This window comes from Limulus polyphemus, unplaced genomic scaffold, assembly GCF_000517525.1.
Source record: "Limulus polyphemus unplaced genomic scaffold, Limulus_polyphemus-2.1.2 Scaffold5777, whole genome shotgun sequence".
Taxonomy (NCBI): Eukaryota; Metazoa; Arthropoda; class Merostomata; order Xiphosura; family Limulidae; genus Limulus; species Limulus polyphemus.
Window position 1 is genome coordinate 28127 of NW_013671387.1, and position 21788 is coordinate 49914.

Sequence of the window (21788 nt, forward strand, 5' to 3'; positions counted from 1 at the left end):
TATATATATATATATATATATATATATATATATAGTGCTAAAATCTATTGCAAACAAGTCATAAACACCTACTATAAAGAATCCAGCCAACAAAACCTTACAGAGTCAATACAACTTCAGGCTTCCAAGTACAAAGTGTTAACATAAGTCATTGCATGCAACTATTTCAAGCAAAAAGTGCTAATATTTTATCAGAAGAATGTAGACTGTTTAGAAAATGTTAAATACCAAAAACAGCTGTGCTATAACTATATAAGAATAATTTTTACATCAGAAAAATAAGAGGTTTGGCTGAGAACCTCTACATATGTGCATGCATATATTTTTCAGTACTAGCTTGAATAAACTGCTTAATATGTGCTGAGAAATCAACAAGACACTAGTTAGTTTTTCCTACAAGTACAATGTACTGAATATGCATGTAGAAGAGCTAGTTATCATAAAACTGGAGTTATGTTTGTAAAATAGGCTAATGTCCTAATAGGATTTAACATTGTTAAATATTATTGATTCCTTAGGCTAGTATAAAATTATAAAGTAGATGGGATCTAATAATTAAAATCAACTAGGGAATTTACATTTCTAATTTATCATGTTGTCAAAAGGCTGGAATGTAAAAGTGGATAAAGAATACTGCTTCAGAATTGGTAAGATTTGCTCTGTGATCAGAAAGTTCAGTGTTCCAGACATGCCAGTGCCTGTTACAACTTTCACCAGAACCAGAAAGTAAGGGATATTGCTGCACATCTGATTGTTTGTTAATTTCTGGTAGAAATTCTTTCCTAGGAACTTCAGCGATACAAGTCCTTTCATGACTAAACCAGTTTATTCTTTCTCGATACAAACTTTTAGTATACAGTAATTCCACTGTCAATGCGTTTCTTGTCACTTTCAACTTAACGACTTTTATAAAACACTATAAATCACAGTGATTCACAATCTCGATAACTTACTGTGACTACTGTTCGTTTTAATCATACATTCCATTGCTGATGGCTTTTCTCGTCAGGTTTATATACTAAAAAAGAGGGCATCTCGAACAAACTCGGTCTTACCTGATAATTCATGATCAATCGAGAAATTCATCACTTGTTACCAGTGTCACGTGACTTCCGCTGTTGTAAAAATATGGTGTTACAAACATAACTGACAGACAGTATATGAGTAAAGTTATATAATTTATAACACAATGTAAAAAGCAGATTTTTGCAATTTACACCTTATCAGGGATGGATCCAGGGCTTTGGGGGGGGTATCCAACTAGACATTTATTAGCAATCTGTATACATTTACATTAATGTCACTGTAGTACTGTTGAATATGGGGAAGAGTCCAAGCACTTTGGACCATTCCCCTATATCCAAATCTACTTATACATCACTAAATAATAAGTTACCTAATAAAATTAGAAACCAGAACACAGTGAGAAAACTGTAATTTTAAATTTTATTTAACACTATAGTAGCCAAAGAGTTGGAAGTGAGTTCTGCCAGCCAGTTCCCTTTTCTATAGTTAGCATTTCAAAATGAGTAACAATGATTAGATAGCCTTTAGTTAACACTTAAATAACCAGAGAGTTAGTGGTGGGTGCTGCTAGCTAGTTACCTTGTTTTTTAATTAGTTGTATTTTCATGACATTAATCAATTACTTATGAGTTGTGATTAATCTATTTATCAAAAAATTATGATTATTTTCTCTTAATCAAAACTATGATTAATTGATTAATCACCATTTGTAAGTAATCAATTATTTGATTAATTTACCCAGTTATAAACAGAGAATGAAATACAAGTGTGATATTTAAGAATTTCAAGTTTTTTATCTGTATGTTACACAGAAATTTTTATAATGTATCATTATTCAGTTTATATACATATTTGAGCATAAATGTAGTTCATAAATTCATTGGGATTGTCTCGTTCTAGTTGCTTTGTTTCTCTGTTTTGTATGGTACATAATGTTTATTCTACCCAAGAGAATAATGCAGTAATATATAACACTGAAAAGGATTGCAAGGATTAGCATTGTAATATCCTTTGCTGGCCATGTTGATGTTGTTTAAATGTAATAGCTGACCAATGCTGTGAGAAAACAAAGGCGTGTGATAATGTTGTCAAACGAATAAAGAAACTGAGCTTATCTGTTGAATTCAGAGGCACTTTCTTCATTACGTTCTGCCTTAAGTTCTTTTGATAAGGAGTTAATTTATGATTGCCATATTTTTCTCAACACAAAAGTATGTCAAGAAAAATAAATTTGTGGAGCTAAGCACAATCCATTAGAAACACTATGATTTTGTCTGTGCAAATATATATATATGCTGAATTTTCTTTTTCTTTATTTTGTAATAAACATTTATCATTTTTCTATGTTTGACCAGTCTCATTATTTCACACACACACACTAGGAAACTTAGTTAAGTGTCAGATTCAGAACTCAGATTCAAACTCTTCTCCTAGGAGTCTTAATGTCTAACACTTGTTGGGAAATCAGTTTTTACTTAAAAATACCAGGTAACAATCATACAAAAAGATGACAGCAGGATTAGTAAAAGAAGATTTCTCTTTAGCAAATTCATATTGGCTTTGTTTTATATCATAATTTGCTAAATGTACAGCTTCTTTTATTAGTCTTTCTAGAATTTTTCCTACTCTTCTTATTCCTGAAACTTGGGAAAGGAAGTACTATAATAAATATATAATTCTTTTGCAGTTTGGCATTTAAAGCTAGAAATGACTGTTGTTGGATAGAATTAAACAAACAAGATGTAAAGAATTGTAGTTCAAGTGGCTTTTGGAAGAGCCTGACACAGCATTCATGTGCACCTGCCCAAATACACCAGTTGGGGATATTTTGGAAAAGGTAACTAATGATATCTTGTGGCCACAACCTGAAACATTCAATGGCAATTGGTATATTGTCTTAATTGCAGATTTTTTCACTAAAGGAGTTGAGGCAGCCACTATAACAAATTAGGAAGTGTCAACAGTTGCAAATGTTATAGGTATTTAGTTTGTTTTTGAAATTGGGACTTCTCTTTCATATCACAGACACAGGAAAGTCACTTGAGTTCCATTAATTTAAGTATTTATGTAAGCATCTTTAGGCATGTATGTAAGCTTCAGTTTAGTAAAAGGTGCACCATGGTTTGTTATCTTCAACTGAATGGTCTGTAAGGGATATAATTGTACAGCTATGTTAGCAATTTTATGTCCGACAATAAATGAAATTGGAATAAATATCTAGATTTTGTTTTATGGGCCACTACATTACGTATAGTAAACAAGGCATTAGTAAATTCACTGCAAGGTGTTGTATGCTTGGTTGTAAAGCAGAGATACCTCTTCACAAAGTAGCTGCTATACCACCATGATCAAAGTACAGAGCAAGGTTCTTATATTCAGGACAACTAGAAGAGATAATCTGTTCAGCTTTTGGAGTTGTAGAAACCAACCAAAAGAAATATTGTGAGGATAGATGTTATGGTAGTTTTTATACTTTAGGAGATTATATGTAGTTAAGCACACCTGAGAAGATTCTGGGAAAAAGTCCATAACAACAGGAGGGAACCATTCTATTAGTGATCAAGTTACCTGATGATAATTTTGTAACAACAGTACTTTGGGCAGGAGTTTCTGAACTTTCCCAACCCCATGATCCACATGAATAGCAAGCCAATGTTTTGTCACTCATGCTCAATTGGAGGAGGGTTGAGTTCTGTTTTATCAGGAAAGTTTAGTAATGCTCTTATATTTTGGGTTTTTGTTTTGTTTGTACAAAGTATTTTAGGATCATTATTATCTAAATAATTTTAAATTTAAATGTATTTCTGCTACCCACATCACTATCTCTTGCAGCCTACTAGTGACTCATGACCCACAATTTGGGAAACTGGTCTAGGAAATATAACATAATATAAACTTTAAAAACAAGGGACTTATTGGTCCATCTAGCCCATTCCAACCACCAGTTATTATTATTCAAATATTTATCAAGCCTTCCCTTAACCAAATGTGCATAGGCTCAGTCTGTTGAATCAACTGTATTGGAGAAGGAATGTTGATTGTCATTTCAAGTTTACTACATGTATAAACATGCAATGTGACAAGCTCTTAGTGAAATTTACAAGTCTGTTGTACACAAAATATCAGTTGAGTTACAAAGGTATTTGTACTTAAGATATCTCTTTGAAGTGACAAAATCAGTTTAACTCAGACTATGACAACTCTGTGTGAAAGATGATGCTCATTTGATGATTAAAAATACATTTGTCTATCATACAATTTGCATGTTGCTTTTGCATAAGCTCTAGAACCACCAAAATGCTTATCTACAGTTTTCTTAGTATCTCTGTATATTATTTCTGGTACTTACTTTCTTCTAACACAAACTGTCACAAAATCAATGCCATAGAGTAAAATGAATTGTTGATAACTTTAATATTATCAAGACACACGGTAGTGTGTTGTATGCCCAAAACAACTTGCAGTACACAATGTGTGTTATTAACAGGAGTGATAGTTTAGCAATTTTTCACTTTCTGTAGTTTGGACTGCGGTAATCCAAACTGTCGCATATTTACAGTGGATGTGCTTTTCTGAACCCATAATTCACATACCAAATTTGAAGGCAATCCATTAAGAAATGCATAGGATATAAAATCTCCAATTGTTAATGAATTTTTTCCTTTTTTTTTCTTTGCACCAAAAGTACAGAAAATGTATTTGATAGAAAACATACTTAACTTTTATGAACTTTTTTCAGATTTGGTACACTGATAGATCTTTACAACCTACAATTAGATATGAATTACCGGCACTTGTGTAATATTGAAAATTATGATAAATAATTAAAAATAATGTTTCCTGTTTATACAATTTAAAACTTTATTAAAGCCACTTAAGAAAGCACATAAGCACTTAAGAAATTTAACAAAGGTGCAAATATAATTAAAAATTCCACAATGAGATCTATTTATGAAAAAACAAAAAGAAACTTTAAGTTTATCTTATGTTCCAGGTTTAACAAGTCAATTATATTAAGTATTTAAAAAGCATCAGAATTTTTATCCTATCTTCAAACCAATAAATAAGATAAAAGGCAGGATAAGGAATACTAAAGATAAAATATAATTTATAGATAAAATGGGTATTTACAAAATAGAATGTGAATGTAGTAGTACTTATATTGGTCAAACTTAAGGAAGTTTTAATACAGATTGCAAGAACATAAAGGTTATATAAGAAATAATAAAATAGAAACCTCAGCTATAGCTGAACATGTAAAAACTACCCAACATACAATGTTATGGAAAAATACTTTAATTTTAGCTCATCCTTGTAGTATTATAGCATTAAATATTAGAAAAACATGAGAAATAATGAAATATAGAAAAACAAAAAGAAGTACCATATAGAGATGAAGGACCAGCAAGTCAATATGTTGATATATGGTGAAATATATTATAAAAAAATAGACAAAGAAAATATGTAAATAATAGTGAAGCAATGTGACAAGGGGTAAAAGTATAAAGTGTGTCTTTTAAGTAACTTCTGAAGATGATGTAGATCAGATGGAATCTTGTACATGTAGAGTGCCATTTTAAAGTCTAAGCCATATGGCTTCAATGAAGAAATTGTGTAAATAGGAAACATTGTTTTTAATTATATACTATAGTGTACAATTATGTGTCAAATTTGGTCTAACTATAAGTGACGTGCAAAGTTATTCAACAAAAAACACTCAAATTTGATTAAACTTTTTGTGCATGCCTATGCAAAAAGTCACGTGAGCTATTTGTTTGACAGTTTTACTACAGCTTCACCTAAGAGTACATGTAGATCACTTTTAATTTTTGTCACTGAAATTAAAGATGGCTTACTTAGAGCAGCAAAACTATAGGATGAAAAGATGTGCAGATACTTAAGTATTGGTTAGGCCAAGCAAGCTAGGTTAGCAGTTTCTAGCTCAAGTTTTCAAAAGAATCATACAGGTAGATGGTTATTATTCAATGCTAATTTTTAAACACAAATTTGCTAAATTTTATGAAATTCTAATTAAAGAGCATTTAGTGTTGTGATATTAGCTTAAGCAATTAGTGTAAATAATGATGCGGCTGTACTAAGTGCATACGGATGATGACAAGAAACTGTTAATCTATATTCCGTGGTGTTACTATAAAGTAAGTTATTAACACTGTTTTAGAGAGTAAAAACTACCACCATATATTTTAAAGAATCTGGTTGGTTTTGTAAAGGATAGGTCTGTTTTGAACAATAGGGTTGCAATCATGAAGCTAATGGTTACTATCGAGTGTCACTTTCTTACTTGCTGTGGTTTGTTGGTGTGTATTGATAAAGGTCATGATATCTAATCAAAAACACCGAAGGTGTGAAAACAAAGTGTAGCCAAAAAAGGATTGAGTATGCGACTTAAAGGAATGAAATCAAAATTGACTGCAAAACTGGCAGCTACGCTTATAGCATTGATAAGAATTTCTCAGCAAAGATTCATTCATTGGTTACCTAGGCTGCATATTTTGTTTCACCCACCATCATGCCCCAAGTTGAACAAAAAAATGTGCCCTGGCTAACTAACAAATGAATATTGCTGTAAATTTTTCATCAATACTATAAATATATCTTTAACTTGCATGCTCAATCCTTTTTTTGCCACACATTTTTTTTTTTTCATACCTAAGGTGTTTTTGATTAGATACACATAATACCATGTTAAATGGCACTTGAAACGGTCATAACTTGCACACTTTGATCACCACTTGTAAACATAGGGTTAAATTTCCTTAAATGTACTGCATCCACTACATCTAAAAGCAACCTATTCCAAAGGAAAATCATTCTGTTGGGAAAATAAAACTGTCTTAGCTGATGATGATTTCTACTCTGCTAAGATCTATATTTGTGTTCCATAGTATTAGCATTCTCACCATTGAATGTGAAAAAAAATGATACATCAACATTATCAATTCTCTCAACAGTCTTAAACACCTCAACTTGATTTCTTCTAACTCATATTTTTTAGTATAAAACATTTTCAGAGGTGTTAACCTGTCCTCAAGGATGTTCATCCTTTTATCCCTCCTCTGAACCCTTTCCAACAATTCAGTGTCCTTCCTATGGTAGAGATCCCAATAATGAATACAGTACTCTAAATTTGGCCTAACCAATGTCTTATACAATAAAATTATAACCTAATTAGACTTGTATTCAATATTTCTGTTGATACAACCTAAAATCCTATTTGCCTTCCCACCAGCAACTGTATGCTGCTTGGATGGCTTAATAGACTGATCAATACAACCAGAACAACAAGATTGTTTTCTTCCATAAGACTCTGAAGGTTATTTTCATCAAAATCATACTTATAATTCAACTTATAACACCCATGCATGATCTTGCATTTATTATAATTAAAAGCCATCTACAGTTTATTAACCCAGTTCTCCAAATTATCTTTTTGTAAAGCAGCAGCATCGTTAAAGCTATCGAAACCCAGTACTTTAATATCATGTGGCAATTTGGTGATACATATTAACTGGTTACAGCTCCATCATTTTGGTAGTTCTTCTGGCTGATAAGATAATTCTTTCAATAGTGAAAGGAGTATCAGAAGTATGCTATATTCTCGTGAGAGCTACAATAGTGTGGTGACTAAAGAGATTATCAAGAAAGAGAGAGGAAATATCCTGTCCCTTGACTGACATTTCTTTTAATGAAGGTTACAGGACAGGTGAATTTGATGAAGTAAATGGTAGATATTACTCATAGCTAGAAATAGATCTGATTTTGATCAGGATATGTTCGAAAGAGAAGCAAAATTATTACAACATTTCAAAGAGCATGTAGGCCTTCAGAAAGCTAAATATTTTGTCAGCTTTATTATGTTGTGATTTATTTTGGATGACGATGTTTTTTTGTCAAAATGACATGAGAATGGAGTTTTATAATAAGGGGGGATAATAATATAAGAAGTAATAGGTATGCTTTCATCCTTGTCAAATTGTGTCTATTGATGCAGTTAGTACTCTTCAGACATTACTATTTCATGTACTCATCATCATCTTGATGTTGTAAAAGACTAAGAAGGAATGAAAAATGGTAGCTAATGTAACCCTGCAGAAGTGTAATATCAGGAGTGTTTTGGGATATTTTAAGTAATTGATGCGAGTTTCAGGATTTCAATAAAATGAGTCAATAGTCAGTAGTTTTTCAGTGAGGCTGGCTTGAAATGTTTGTTACTCTACTTGGCCATCTTACCAAGTGAGTTAACATTTGTATTCACAGTTACGAAGGTATTATAAAAACTTTTGAAACTTAGTGTAGAATTAAGAATGGGCTTGCTTACAGTTGACAGTCATGCTGGAGCAAGTACTCTACATAATTGTAAAATACAGCATCTCCATTGCTAGTATGAGAATATAATTTGTTTGATTTTGTACAGTTCATCATGTTTCATCAATATATATCCATATGTGTATCTAAATTACTCAAGTTGTAACAGTCTGAATATGTTGCAAGGCTCTTGGTGGAAGTGGTGATGTAGTTATTACTGTCATCATTGGTAATTGTGGTTGAAACATATTTGGCATTTTAAATTAATTTATTAATTCTAGACTAATCATTGAACTTTTATATACCTTTGCAGTATGTTAGTTATTGATGAATGTCACTGTCAACATAAACAGTTGAAAATGCTTTGTTGTTGAGCTGTGAAGTAATAAAGAACATATTTATTTATTTACTATTATTTATTCATTTATTAAGTGAAATGTGTAATTTAGTTAGGTGTATCTGTATTAAATTGTAAGATTAAACTAATTTAAATTTAACCTATTATTACTTATTTCACTTGATAAATGTATGTTATTTCAAGGTCTTTATTACCAGAAACTGTTGAACTTGTTTTTTGAGTGACCTAGAAATTGATCAAATGAAATATGAAACATTAAGGTAGTGCAACCTCATTTGAATTACAAATACTTTTAGTTCACTTATTACAAGAAATGACTTAGTTTTGCTTTTACAATTCTTAGTGATTGGAAAAACTGCCAATGAGAAGTCTCAGTGTTGGAATGATAAAGTTGGAAATGTTTTATTAATTAAGGATAACAATTTTAAGCTTTAGAAGTGTTTTTCATCAAACTGCTTTTTTGTTAGATATATATACACTTTTATAACTGTTTGTCTGATGATGGAGTGTGTATTTTGTTTGTTTAAAGTTGTTGATATTTGCTTGTGAATTCATAGACCTTAGCTTCATTTAGTGTGATTATTTCAGTGGGTGCAGGGTGATCTTAGATATGATGTCACCTTGCTTATTTTTATTTCAATATTAAACAAAAAATCACTTCAATTAATCAGGCCTTTATCTTGTTATTTTTTTATATCTCCTATAGATTGACAGCAACGATGTAAAGTTTGTTTTACAAGATGGTACTGAAGTATCAGATGATGATTTTCTGCAGACACGACCAAATTATACCTGTTTAACATTACTGAAACAAGAAGAATTTTACAGTTGTAAGTTTTTTTTCTGTTTTTGTTTATGCCCCCACACATACATTATGTATTTGTGTGTATCTGTGTAATTTCAGTCCTCGAGGTGTATGCAGATGAACTGGTTACAGGAGTTTTTTTCTACAAGTTTAAATAAGTATAGCAAAATATGAAAAGGAACCCTGTTCAGGTTTAGACCTAATTAAGGAATGCTAATGAAACCTGAATTATAAGTAACACACATATAACAATAGAGCTAACTTTCATTTACTATGCTGTGTTGCTTTCTCCACATCTCAATTTAGATGGAAGAAGCTACATAAGAGTCAAGTTAAGATACAGTATCACTAAACTGTATTTGATAGGATGAATAAGATGCTTGGCATTCAGAATGAATTATTTAAAAGAAAATGTCCATAACAACTTAAATGATCATCCACCCCTCTTATCAGGAATAAGAGAAATAGTGTTGTTGAAGACATAGTGTTATGTCAGTATAGTAAATATGAATATTTTATTTACTTTATTTTTCATAATCACAACTTAACACAATTCAGACAAAACCAAAAAATTAATATATTTCTTCAGAGTTATCAGTTTGAACTCTAAGATTTGCTCAAGTAACACTAACTTTCCTTGCTTAGAAAGCATGCAAAATGTGTATTAGCTAATTGTCAACTTCCCAACTTTTTCCAGGAATGATAGCATGTGACACTCAGAAATAGAAAGCAATCTTTTCTGCTGATGAATTGGATAAAGGTTCAAGGGTAGAACTGGGCAATGAGTGGTATTTGCTAAATGTTTAATTGATGGGCTTTAATTGATTATATTCAATTAATCAATTAGTATATGCTTCCTACAACATCCCCCACCCATTACAAGCAAAAAAAAAAACAGGTGTGTGTGTGCTACCTTATAACTTTTTTACCCATTGCATTAATTGAACATGGTATTAATTTTTCTGTTTTCATTCATATTGTTTTGCTTTTTTTAAGTAATATTTGAATAATCCTTGATTTTATATGATAGTCCTCTTCTGGTGGTCACTATTTGTGTATTTTGTGAACAATTTATTTTTTGTTTAAGATATATAAAAAAGGTTTATTGTAAACCTTAACATCAAACTGATCCTTATTTATTTCTGAAAACAGCGTTCCAAAAAGGTAACTGCCTTATTTGTTGAGTTTCCATGGTAAACTCTATATTTAAATTCTTACCAGAATTTGAAGTTAATGTACAAGTGTTTTCCCAAATAGCAGAAAGTTACTACTAATAGAGCTTTCCAGTTAGTGGGTGGCAATTCATATTTTAGTAATGCCTCATGGAGACATCCAGGAGATTTACATTTATGATGTATTCTTAACATTGATAAAATTTCAAGGTATGAAGTCAAAAGTAAAATTATATTATTGTGTAAACATTTTGTTCTTTTTCTCTCTCTCTCTCTTTTTTTTCTTTGTAATACATCCTATTACATTAACATATTGTATTTTTTATTTAACAAGTGAAATGCACTTTCAGGAAAAGCACTACGGATGGTTTATTGCATTTTCAAGCTCACACATAATATAACAAGACAAAATGTTTTATAAAATGAAACCAGATTTTTTATCCTACCAATTTTCCTTATTTACATGATAACTTTTACCACACACACTGCAAAAATTACATCAATATATTTCCTTAATATTATGCCAAACTAAAATGTCTGATGAAAAGTTTGATAAATGGCTAGAGGATATGAGTGAAAAGCGGGGCAAGAGTTTAATATATGAATGTTACAGCATTTTTAGCTTATCTAAACAAATTTAAAAATGAATACTCATCTCTATTCACAGATAGCCATTAACTCTTGAGTTTGTGCATTTTGCCTCAGTAATTTGCACTACTACAAGATGAATGTGACACACCTCCATGCACAAATACTCCGACTACATTTGTGCATGAGAATCTCCATTCTTTTCCTCGGTACAGTCTTATTAAGATGTGTTTTGAATTGGCTGAAACTTGCAATTTTATTCAACTTTATAATTCCAAATTGATTGAGTTCAACGTACTCAATATGGTTTCACAGATCAATGTGAACTTTATCTCTGCTAATGTGGGTGATGAGATTCCTCACACAGAATAATATACCACCATTTCTGCTGAAGTTCTTTATCCATTCACTTCTATGGAACACATAAGTACTTTGTTGAACACATAAACCCCATTCACTCTACTAACATTAAATTCACGATTGAACACAAAACAACCTTAACCTCGTCATTACCAGATCAGACATACGTTTCAAAACCAAAATTCACTCACATAGGCCTCTACATCTCCTGGAATTCCATTCATGAATCCAAACAAAAAAATCCATATACTAAATAATCTTATACACACAGCTTAAAGACTTGGTTCAACTGAGTACATAGATGAAGAAATAAACTCTGTAAAGCATTCTTTCATTCACACCAACAAATTTCCACTAACTATTGTTGAAACATTTCCACACAACCACCAGAACAAAAACCTCAAAACTCAAATAATAAACAAAATTGACACTGATACACTAAAGAACAACACAACATTACACAATTTTTTACCATTTATTCCTGACATCAGCTCATAAGTAATCAACACTTGGAGAAAATTAGCCATCAAACATAAAATTCCTGTTGACATCAAATTCACCCCAAAACCTGGCACTAAACTAAAATCATTATTAAATAAAAGTCACATAGAATCACACAATTCCAACGTCATTTATAAAATAACATGCAATAACTGTCCAGAATTTTACATTGGAGAAACAGGTTGAAAATTGGAAACCAGATTTACTGAATATCCTGTCATCTGATCTCTTTGTTCTATACTGCATATATACATTAATATACTCGTGTATCTCCATAAAGTACTTGTACCTGAGGATGGTTAAATCTTGTCAAAACATCATACATTTATAATAGTTTTTTCATTACCCAGACAAGCCATCTCAAAACTTTTATTTTCTAAAAAGCGGATTCCTTATTATCAAATTATAATGTTTAGATCTTGTTCAGTTAGAGGGAGGACCAAAAATCCTTATTTTGCTGGGACAGTCCCATTTTTTAGTAGTTTGTCCTAGTGACCTGAGAAAAGTTCTTAGGATGCACAAAACGTCCCAGTTTTAAGTCAAACTGTCTGTGACATTTAATCAAGAATGTAATAGGCTTCCTTGACTTGCTAATTGCTGTAATACAGACTCTTCTGCTGTCAAACTCTCTCAAAAGTTCTTTCTGTGCATGGTGAGAAATCCAGATCTGGGTGTAGAGACAGTTAAGACAATGCTCATTGTCAAAACACATCTTACACAGTCATGTAGTGAATTTTATGACTATTTACTGAAAAAAACTAATTTCTATGCTCCATTCCTTAGTCACAAAATAAGTGTAAAAAGTTTCAAAGTAATGTTAAAACCTAAAAGTAATATTTTGAAAATGTAATGGATTTTTAAATAAATCAAAATATGAAGTAACCTATTTTAAGATGAATTGCATAAAGTAAATAGTTAAAGATTTCTTAGGTATATAATTTGTCTATTTTTGCTCATTTGTTTTATTTCTATCAGTAAAACAAGTAGTTGAAATTATTTAAACAACAAAGTGAATGTTAATATATTTAGAAATATTGTGTAACAGTTAAATAAAAGTTAAATTATTTCAAAGCTGTTATAACCATTTTGAAAAGTTGGACTGTCCCACTCTTTCGGTTTAGAAATCTGGTCAACCTATGCTCAATATTTTTTAACATGTATAATGCTTAGTCTTTAATTTTAAAATTATTCCTTGTCACGTACTTACTAATGTTAAAAGTTGAGTTCTAGTTCTTACTCTTTAACGTCTCCACATAGAAGATAATGTTTTGATACAATTCATTATTCCTTAAATGTGACGCATTGGAGATAATGTTTATACATGTTTAATTGCTCATTTACATGTACGAGATAATGTTTAAACATAGTTAATATGTTCGTATTGATAGTAATATTTAGACATAGTTCATTGTTCCTTTCCATGTACACATAATTGTTGATGTTTAGACATAGATACTTACTCTTTATGTAACATATAATTCACAGAATATGATGTTTAGTCATAGTTCATTACTCCTTAATATGTACAAATAGTAGATAATATTTTGATATTGTTTATTCTTTCTTAACATATAAAACTCTGACAGTGATGTATAGACTCAGTTAATTACTCCTTAATACATACACATATGTGGAAGATAATTTTTGTCCTAGTTCATTACTTCTTAACATGTCCACATAGACTATAATGATTAGATCAGCATAATTGCTTCTTCATGTGCAATAATAATATAAGGTTTAGATATAATCAATCACTCCATAATATGTCACACATTGTAAATAATGTTTAGCTGTGGTTACTTACCCATTAACTTGTACTTATAGCAGATAATATTTAATCTTCTTTTACTATTCCTTACCATATAAACATAGAAGATAATATTCAGACATGGTTTTGGGTTTATTCCATTTAGGGAAATTTCATAAGCTCTCATGTTCTTGGAACACTGCATATTGTTGCTGGCTGTCTTCTCAAAATGACCGTGTCCTACCCACAGAATGGTTTCTTACCCACTAGTCTTCTGTTGCTTTGCTTTCAACTTGTTACTCCTCTTTTTGTTGCCTTTGCACCCCTCATTGCTAACCTTCCTTTCTTCTGGTCTCCTGCGGCACATTCTTCAGCCCTCGCTATCTTTTTCTGCAGTCAGGTCTCATTCCATCTTTTTTTTATTATGCCTATTCTCCTTTCCACCTCCTTCCTTGAGTCTTTGCTCTCTTCTGGACACCCCTTGTGGGGCTCTTTTGGTATCCTCTCACATGCAATGGCAACCATGGTTTCTATTACTCTGTCTCCTCCTACACCAGCCATGACTTTCCCTTCCCAACATTCCATCCCTTCTGGTAAACCCTGACACATTACTCTTTCCTCAAGATATGACATCCCTTTATCTTCTCATGTGAGATTTGTCCACTCAACTTCCCTGTAGATGTCCATTTATCCCACCTCTGTCACACTTCTACCACTTCTGTGTATCAACATACATGGCATATTTATCATTATCATCTCACTGCCACTATTTTCACATTGACTTCATTGCATTGCAACATATTCCTCCTCTTTCATGGAACTGTTCTTTCATGAACTGTATGTCTCTTCTGTCTTTGGTTTTTGGGTGGCATTCCCACCACCTTCCACCTTTCCTGATGTTCATAGGAAAATTTCTTCTCTGGTTCTTTTTTTACCCTCTTTCATTCCTTCCTCATCCACCTCCCCCCTTGCCCTCCTACTTCTTGCTTGACTGGATTATCATTGTGGTTCCACATTCTTACCTTGTCCCTGTCAAGCCTCTAGCAGTTGTTTCTGCTCTTCTTAGACACATTAACCCTCTTCCTACTAGCATGTGATTGCTGCTGCTTACATATCTATGCCCTTGTTTCCTCCCACTTTCTCATTACTGTATTTACCATCTTCTTCATTCTCCCTGGTTTTTCCTTCCCTTTTACTTCATGGCAGGGGGACAGTGGTCACTTCTTTTCTCCTGTATACCCTCCTTCTATTTCCCTTCTCAGTGTCCTTTCTGATGTGGACAGATGATTGTGTCATGTCTGGGCCATTTAGTGTTTTGTCACTCTCTTCCTCTATTTGTGGTTCTCCTCACTGTTCTTTCATACCTTGAGACTCCTCCTCTACCTGGGACCTCTCTCTTTCCCCATTATGGGTTGGATCTACCAGCTTGTACACCTCATATAGGCCCCGCTGGAAGCAAATGATTGTATGCACTCTCAAGTCTCTTCTCTTCGGTTTTCTTTTCCCAATTTCTTTTGCTTCTCCTCTTTTCTCCAAGCCAGCATGTGCATTACCCCATACCTCTTTGTTTTCCACTATTTGCATTGCCTGTCTATCTTGTCTCCATTAGGATTTACACTTACACTCATGGCCATTCTTCAATCCATCCTCCATCTATTGGTAGGTGAATGTACATACTTCTCACCTTGTAATCACTATAATCCCACTAGGTGGCTAGTGTTGCCTCTCAGGGTATAATTACCCAAAATTCCACATCAAGCCAAGGTTAATTGTAAGTGCTCATACCATCTACCCTGGCTCTACATGTGCCCACTGTAAGATGGGGTGTTCTGCAAGACCACTTGAGGTTTCTTCATAGCATTTCTAAATATTACTGTAGTACATTTCTTGTCCAATCTGAACTGTCCTTATTTCATGGACGATCGTAGTAAATCCAGCACCAGAGTTGTGTATCTGCCCACTTCTATGGCCCATGCTTGCCAGATTTTAAAAATAGGGTTTCACAGTCACCCATTGCAATGTATTCAGTAAAAGACCTTTCTGGACATAAAGACCAATGGGGGATCTGGGTATATTCTTCAGGTCTCCTCTACATGAATTTTCCCCCCTCGTTGAGTGGAGCATGGAAGACCCTTGCAACTTACCAGTTTAAGCTACCTAATGAAGGGCTTTTGTGCGAAATGTTGCAAATAAATATAAAGTTTTTGTCACAGACGTGTGTTTTACCATTTTTAAACACTTTTTCTCATTATTTAATTATTTTTCCATGTCTTGTGGTCTTTCCTACTGTGTACTTTTAGTAGTGTAGTGGTTCCTTTTGAATTAACTTCTGAAAGTAACTTGAAGTCCAGTCCACCTAACAATAAATAATAAATACTTTTATTTCCTCCTTTATCATTTTTTACAAACTTGAACACTTCTGTAAAATTGCAGTAGGACTACATTACAAATGACATTAACTAATTTCAAACAAATGAACTTACTTATACAAAGTAACCACAATAACTAACACACTGACTGATTCACTCCTTATCTTAAAATCAATCTCCACACTTTCAAACTATCTCATATTTATAACCTGGCTTCAAAGAAGTTAGAACTCTTTATGTTTCATCCATAGAGTTCATTAGATGAATTGAGTTGATTTAACATGGTAGTTGTTTCTGTTTGGGATCTTTGCTCAGAACAAAAGTTTCTCTTTGCCCCAGTCATGATAGAGGTGAGGACTATACCTTGAAATTCATGATGTTGACATGCTTGAAGTTTTTGCTTGCATCACTTTTCTGTTGTCTACTTTTCTTATATCCAATATTGGACTTATGGTCCAACAGGACAGTGGGGGACCTACAAATCCAATGCTTATTAGATGTTCTTAGCTTGTCTTTTTTTCAACCTTCTGATCTTAATGACATCATTAAGACATACAGCTTCATCTAGCTAAGCTTCCTCTATAGCTTACAGCAATACTTGTAATGTAACTATTACTATAGACATGATCAGTATTTGTAATTACATGAAAATTATTGTAACAGATTCACAAACAGTTAAGAAAATTATGGTTTATGGAAGATAGAGACTACTATGTGGTAATGTTCATTATTTAATCTATTTAAACATCAGTTAAAATATTTGCTTTTTTTATACATATATTTCCATATGGTAAACAACAAGTGAAGAAGATAATTTTGATACCAACTTTACAGTTCTCACTACTGCTTAAAAAAATTATGGGATGTACTTAGTAGAGATGCCTTACTTTCTGACATTTACCTCCCTCATTCTTCTCTCAAGGACTTTTCATTGTGATGAGGCTTTTTAGGATTTTTTAATGCTTTGGAATCTTGAACCTGATACAGTCATCTCTTTTGACTTTGATTTCTTTCATTTTGAACCAGGGAACCCCACCATGTTTCACATACTCTACTGTCTTGTGAAGTCGCTTCCTCTCCTGAGTCCTCTTGTTTCTGTTCAACATTCCCTTTCTCTAAGAACTGGCCATTGTGGATCTTGGAGTTGACTTGTTTCTGGACTCCCAGTGCACCTTACTTTCATAATTTATTTGCTACTTTTTCTTATTTTGACCAAAATTTCTATTTTTCCAACTTTTTTAACTACATTTTTGGTTTATCTTAACATAAAATACATATCTTATTCCAAAAACACTTATAGTGATATTATGAGTATAGTCAAACTGCCTCAGTTATTAACACAAGATATAGCTTTTTGATGGCATCAGCAATAAACAATTTCTTCCACAAGATAAGTAAATTGTTCTTTCTGATAAGTGCTTAGAGTGAACATAACATCCATTCTAATGAAAAATAACTGAGGAATAATCAAATGCTCCTTTAGTTCAATAAATTTTGAGTTTTCAAGTTGAAATATGCACACTAGCTTCTGTTAAATTGCATTTCTTGTCATGATTACTCTTTCCACAAGCTTTAGCTGCATGTTGTTTGATTTTCTTGTGTGACATTGTGCATGTCCCTGTCAGTCATGTCCTGAAATAGCTAGACTTTGATAGGTTTATTAAATATCATTAATTTTATCCTAATGTAACATACATGTGCTTGGTGTTGTATTGCTTATGCAATATACGTGTCCATGGCAGTGGCACTTGAGACAGCCTCTTTAACAAGTTTTATATTTTTAGGGTAATGTAGAAAATTTAAATGCTGCTTCGATAAACGTCATTCCAGTGCCAATGGTTTGCCAGTGTAGAAAGTAATAGTCATGAACCTTCATGTTGGTGTCATCCATTGCCAAATGACACATTTCACTGTTGTAGTTATCAAAAAACAGTTACTTGTGATAACAGTGACAAACAACAACTCTTGAAACATGCAAGTTTAGTCCTAATCATCAAAAATTACCCTAGAGAACAGAGAATGAAATAAGATCCAGCAGCAGTACACTTTCTGCCAGCAATAATACATTTTCTGCCAATTCTTGCTCATCTAGTACAATGACTAATGCTTCTCAATTATTTCAAAGTCTTGCTCTAAATAATAGCTACTAAATGCCCTAGCTTATTTAAAAACTTTGCCCTACTAAAGTTCTTGGTAGAAGGCCTGTTCAGGTTCAATGGGAGGTTAGTTTTCCTACTTTGTACAATTGTGTACTGTCTTTGCTGCAGAATTTTGAATTACTCGTATGCTTTCTCACAGGTTTTTCCTTGTCCTTCCACTTGCCACCTCACCTGATTAGAATGTCATGGAACAATTCCTTGACCACTCTTTTTGGTTTATGCCCATCTTTTTCTCATTCCCATGAGAACAAAAGGTTGGTCATAAATCTATCTCACTTGAACAAACTCTGTTCTTTCTTCATTTCCAAGAATGACAGTTTTCTTACTTCATGGTGGGTACTTTTTCAGGGTGACCCAGATCAAAGTGTCAAATGCTTTCTCTACATTCAGTTATTCAATTTGTCTACTTATGTTAGGTTTTTTTGTATAAGCCAGATTCTTTCCAGTAGGTGTCTATGACTTGTTGGCAATAAATTTCACTAATAAACAAACAGTACACAGTCCACTCGTTTTAAATTAATATATTAAAACAAGTCAAACATATATACAATGTTTAATACACTGTTGGTTATCACAGTTGTATGCAGAGCTTTATTGTCTCTTTTCATAAAAGTCCATACAGGCTGATTTAATTACTTTAGAACACAATTGACAAAGCATTATTTCTTTTCTACTCTATTATTACAATACAATCTGTGATAGTTTCACTTTAAAAATCGACACTATATGCTTTTTATGGCTAAGCTCACAATCATGAAGTCTAGATCTATCTATCAAACTAAATTTTTGAAGCATATTTATATCCCAACAGAGGTCTAGAATGTTCCACACACTACTACATATTATGATGCAATAATACTCAATTAAAACAAGAAGAAAAACTCAGAAGGTTGTAGTATCATGGCATAATAATATAATAATCACCAATTCACAACTGAACTACACCAAAGTATGATTCATAAACAGTTACATAAAAAAACTTGCAATAAACTATTTCTTATAAAAATGACTAAATCTAACACTCATGCTATATAAACTATCTAAATCATAACACTCACATTAAACTTGAATGAAAACATTCATGTATATCTAACAGCCTGCCTTTCACTTCATTTAGTCAACCTCAATAGTGGAACATTCAATTCATAGCCCTTCCTTTTGAGTTGGCTATGGCCCCATATGTTTTTATTGGGTCCAGTGAGATTTTGTTCAGAGGTTGCATTCCTGAGAACTATTGTTCCACTACTCTATGGATGTTTGGCCTCTATTTACCCAATCCAATGTGGCTTCCACTGTTGCTACTTCCCTTCTTCTTGTGGATTTGTCTCATTTAGGGTGGCTGAGTTGACTTTCCAGTACACTCTTTCTCAAATCGTGTGTAGGGCAGGCTCAACCCACTCCTTTATGTTTTTGAGATATTGAGCTTTTGATACCAAGGTGTCCAACCCATGTCTACATAATTTCCTGCATGACAGGATTTGTTTCTTTTGAGGACCCCCTCTTCAAATGAGTCCTTTGTTCTTCTTGGATGTGCTCATACTTGTTCCCTTCAGTGAATTCTATCCAATCAATGCACATATATATCCAGAAGTCCACTGTCTTCTATTCATCTCACTTTCATAGTCACTCATTAAATTTCACACAACCCAGGACATCCCTATCCCCCCCACACACTTTATCTGGACTTGCATCTGTTCGGAGACCTCCAGGACTCAGCAGTAAGTTTGAGGGCTTATATTGTTCATGTATGCAGGTTTCCATTCAGCACAATGCAGGTAGCACATTGTGTTGAATTGCACCTGATTATAACTAAACTTACAAATAAGACCTGTCAATATTTCTATTTAGGTTTGGTGGAGTTCGGGACACCTGATTCATTTCTGGAGTATGAACTCCAGAGGAGTGGTTTCTCTGTAGCTGTATTCATGAGATGTTGGCTGCTCAGAAGGCTCAACATCATCTCCTATCTTGTCTATTATGATATTTTCCAGCAACTCCTCTGTTATTTAAAAGTTTTGAGACAGCTTTAGTGGGTAATGAAAAAGCTTTATTATAAATGTACAACATTTCGACAAAATTTATCATTCTCAGGTACCAGTAGTTTACAGAGATACATGAGTACATATGCAGTATAGAACAAAGAGGTCACAAACTACTTGTACTTGAGGATTAACATCTTGTTGAAATGTTATACATTTATAATAAAGTTTTTTCCATTACCCAATCAAGCTGTCTCAAAACTTCCTCCTTATCAAATTTTAATCCTCTGTTATTTCTTCCATTCACTGTCAGGGAAGCATTTCCTCTTAGGACCTTTGTTTTCTATGCTTTAGATTTTCTCTTTTGAGCCAACAACCACCACATTTAGTTGTTGGTCTATCATGTCTCCAGAAATTACTCTGTGGCTATGTTACCTAGACTCAATTCTTCCCACAGAGTAGTCTTTCCACCCTCTGGTGTTTTCCATAGATTTGCTCCTACTATGGGAGTCATATTATCGCTCTGGTGTTTTCCATAGATTTGCTCCTACTATGGGAGTCATATTATCGCTGTCATTATGACTCCCATCAACACCAAGCTTCCACTCTTTTAGTATCCAATTCTAGATTCTACAGCTTTGACAGAAGAAGCTCGATGTCTGTATTGGTTCAATCTTTCTATATGCATCAGACATATTTTATTCTCCTTCTTGCTTGTTGGAGTTGTCACTCTCACTTTTTGCATTATAAACCTTCTACACTACTTAACAAAGGGACAATTTGATTTTATTCTCAGGCCACTACTTTCTTCCCCAAAACTTGGGCTGCTTGAGAGATTGTTTTAATATTTCCTCTAATTCACTCTCCCTTCCATTTCTTCTTTATACAATCATTCTGACCCTAATCATCTTCTGTGTCCTGTTTGAGCATATTGGTGTTATCTTGCTTGTACTGCTCTCATACGTGGCAGTTGCCATTGTCTTTTCTTACAATGGCATCATTCTTCTTTTTTGGAACATATAACTTTCCACTTTGACCAGTTGGGTTCGTCAACTCTTTTCGTTTGTTTATTCTTCTATGGGAGAGGATGTTTACTAACTTTATCAGATAAATTCCTATCAAGTTTGTCATCTCATGGCTTCTCTTGCCTCTCACCAATGACATCCCCTAAATGATATCTTGCAGGTGGGGGTGTGAATGATCTCTGACTCATTTACGTTGCATTACTTACAGTACATGATTGTTTCATCTTCCTCCAGTCTTCCCAGAAACTTGTGAGGTGAATATCAGTTTTTTTGCTGTTGTTTTCTTCTTACAGCTCCTTCATTGGTACGGATATATACACCTGGAAAAAAGTTAAGCACCCCCGTGTTTTTTTCAAGTGATTCAGATTCGACG

At 33.0% G+C, this 21788-nt stretch overlaps 1 protein-coding gene across 1 annotated transcript in view; it reads left to right on the top strand.

The window, feature by feature from the left end:
• The window catches only part of LOC111089281 (DNA fragmentation factor subunit beta-like), a gene marked incomplete at its 3' end in the record, with an annotated part of 53414 nt that overhangs the window by 24162 nt on the left and 7464 nt on the right, over nucleotides 1-21788 (top strand). Inside the window, exon 3 of the mRNA XM_022401490.1 lies at nucleotides 9417-9540. Within this exon, the coding sequence (XP_022257198.1) occupies nucleotides 9417-9540 (124 nt within the window). The remainder of the gene's footprint in view (nucleotides 1-9416; nucleotides 9541-21788) is intronic.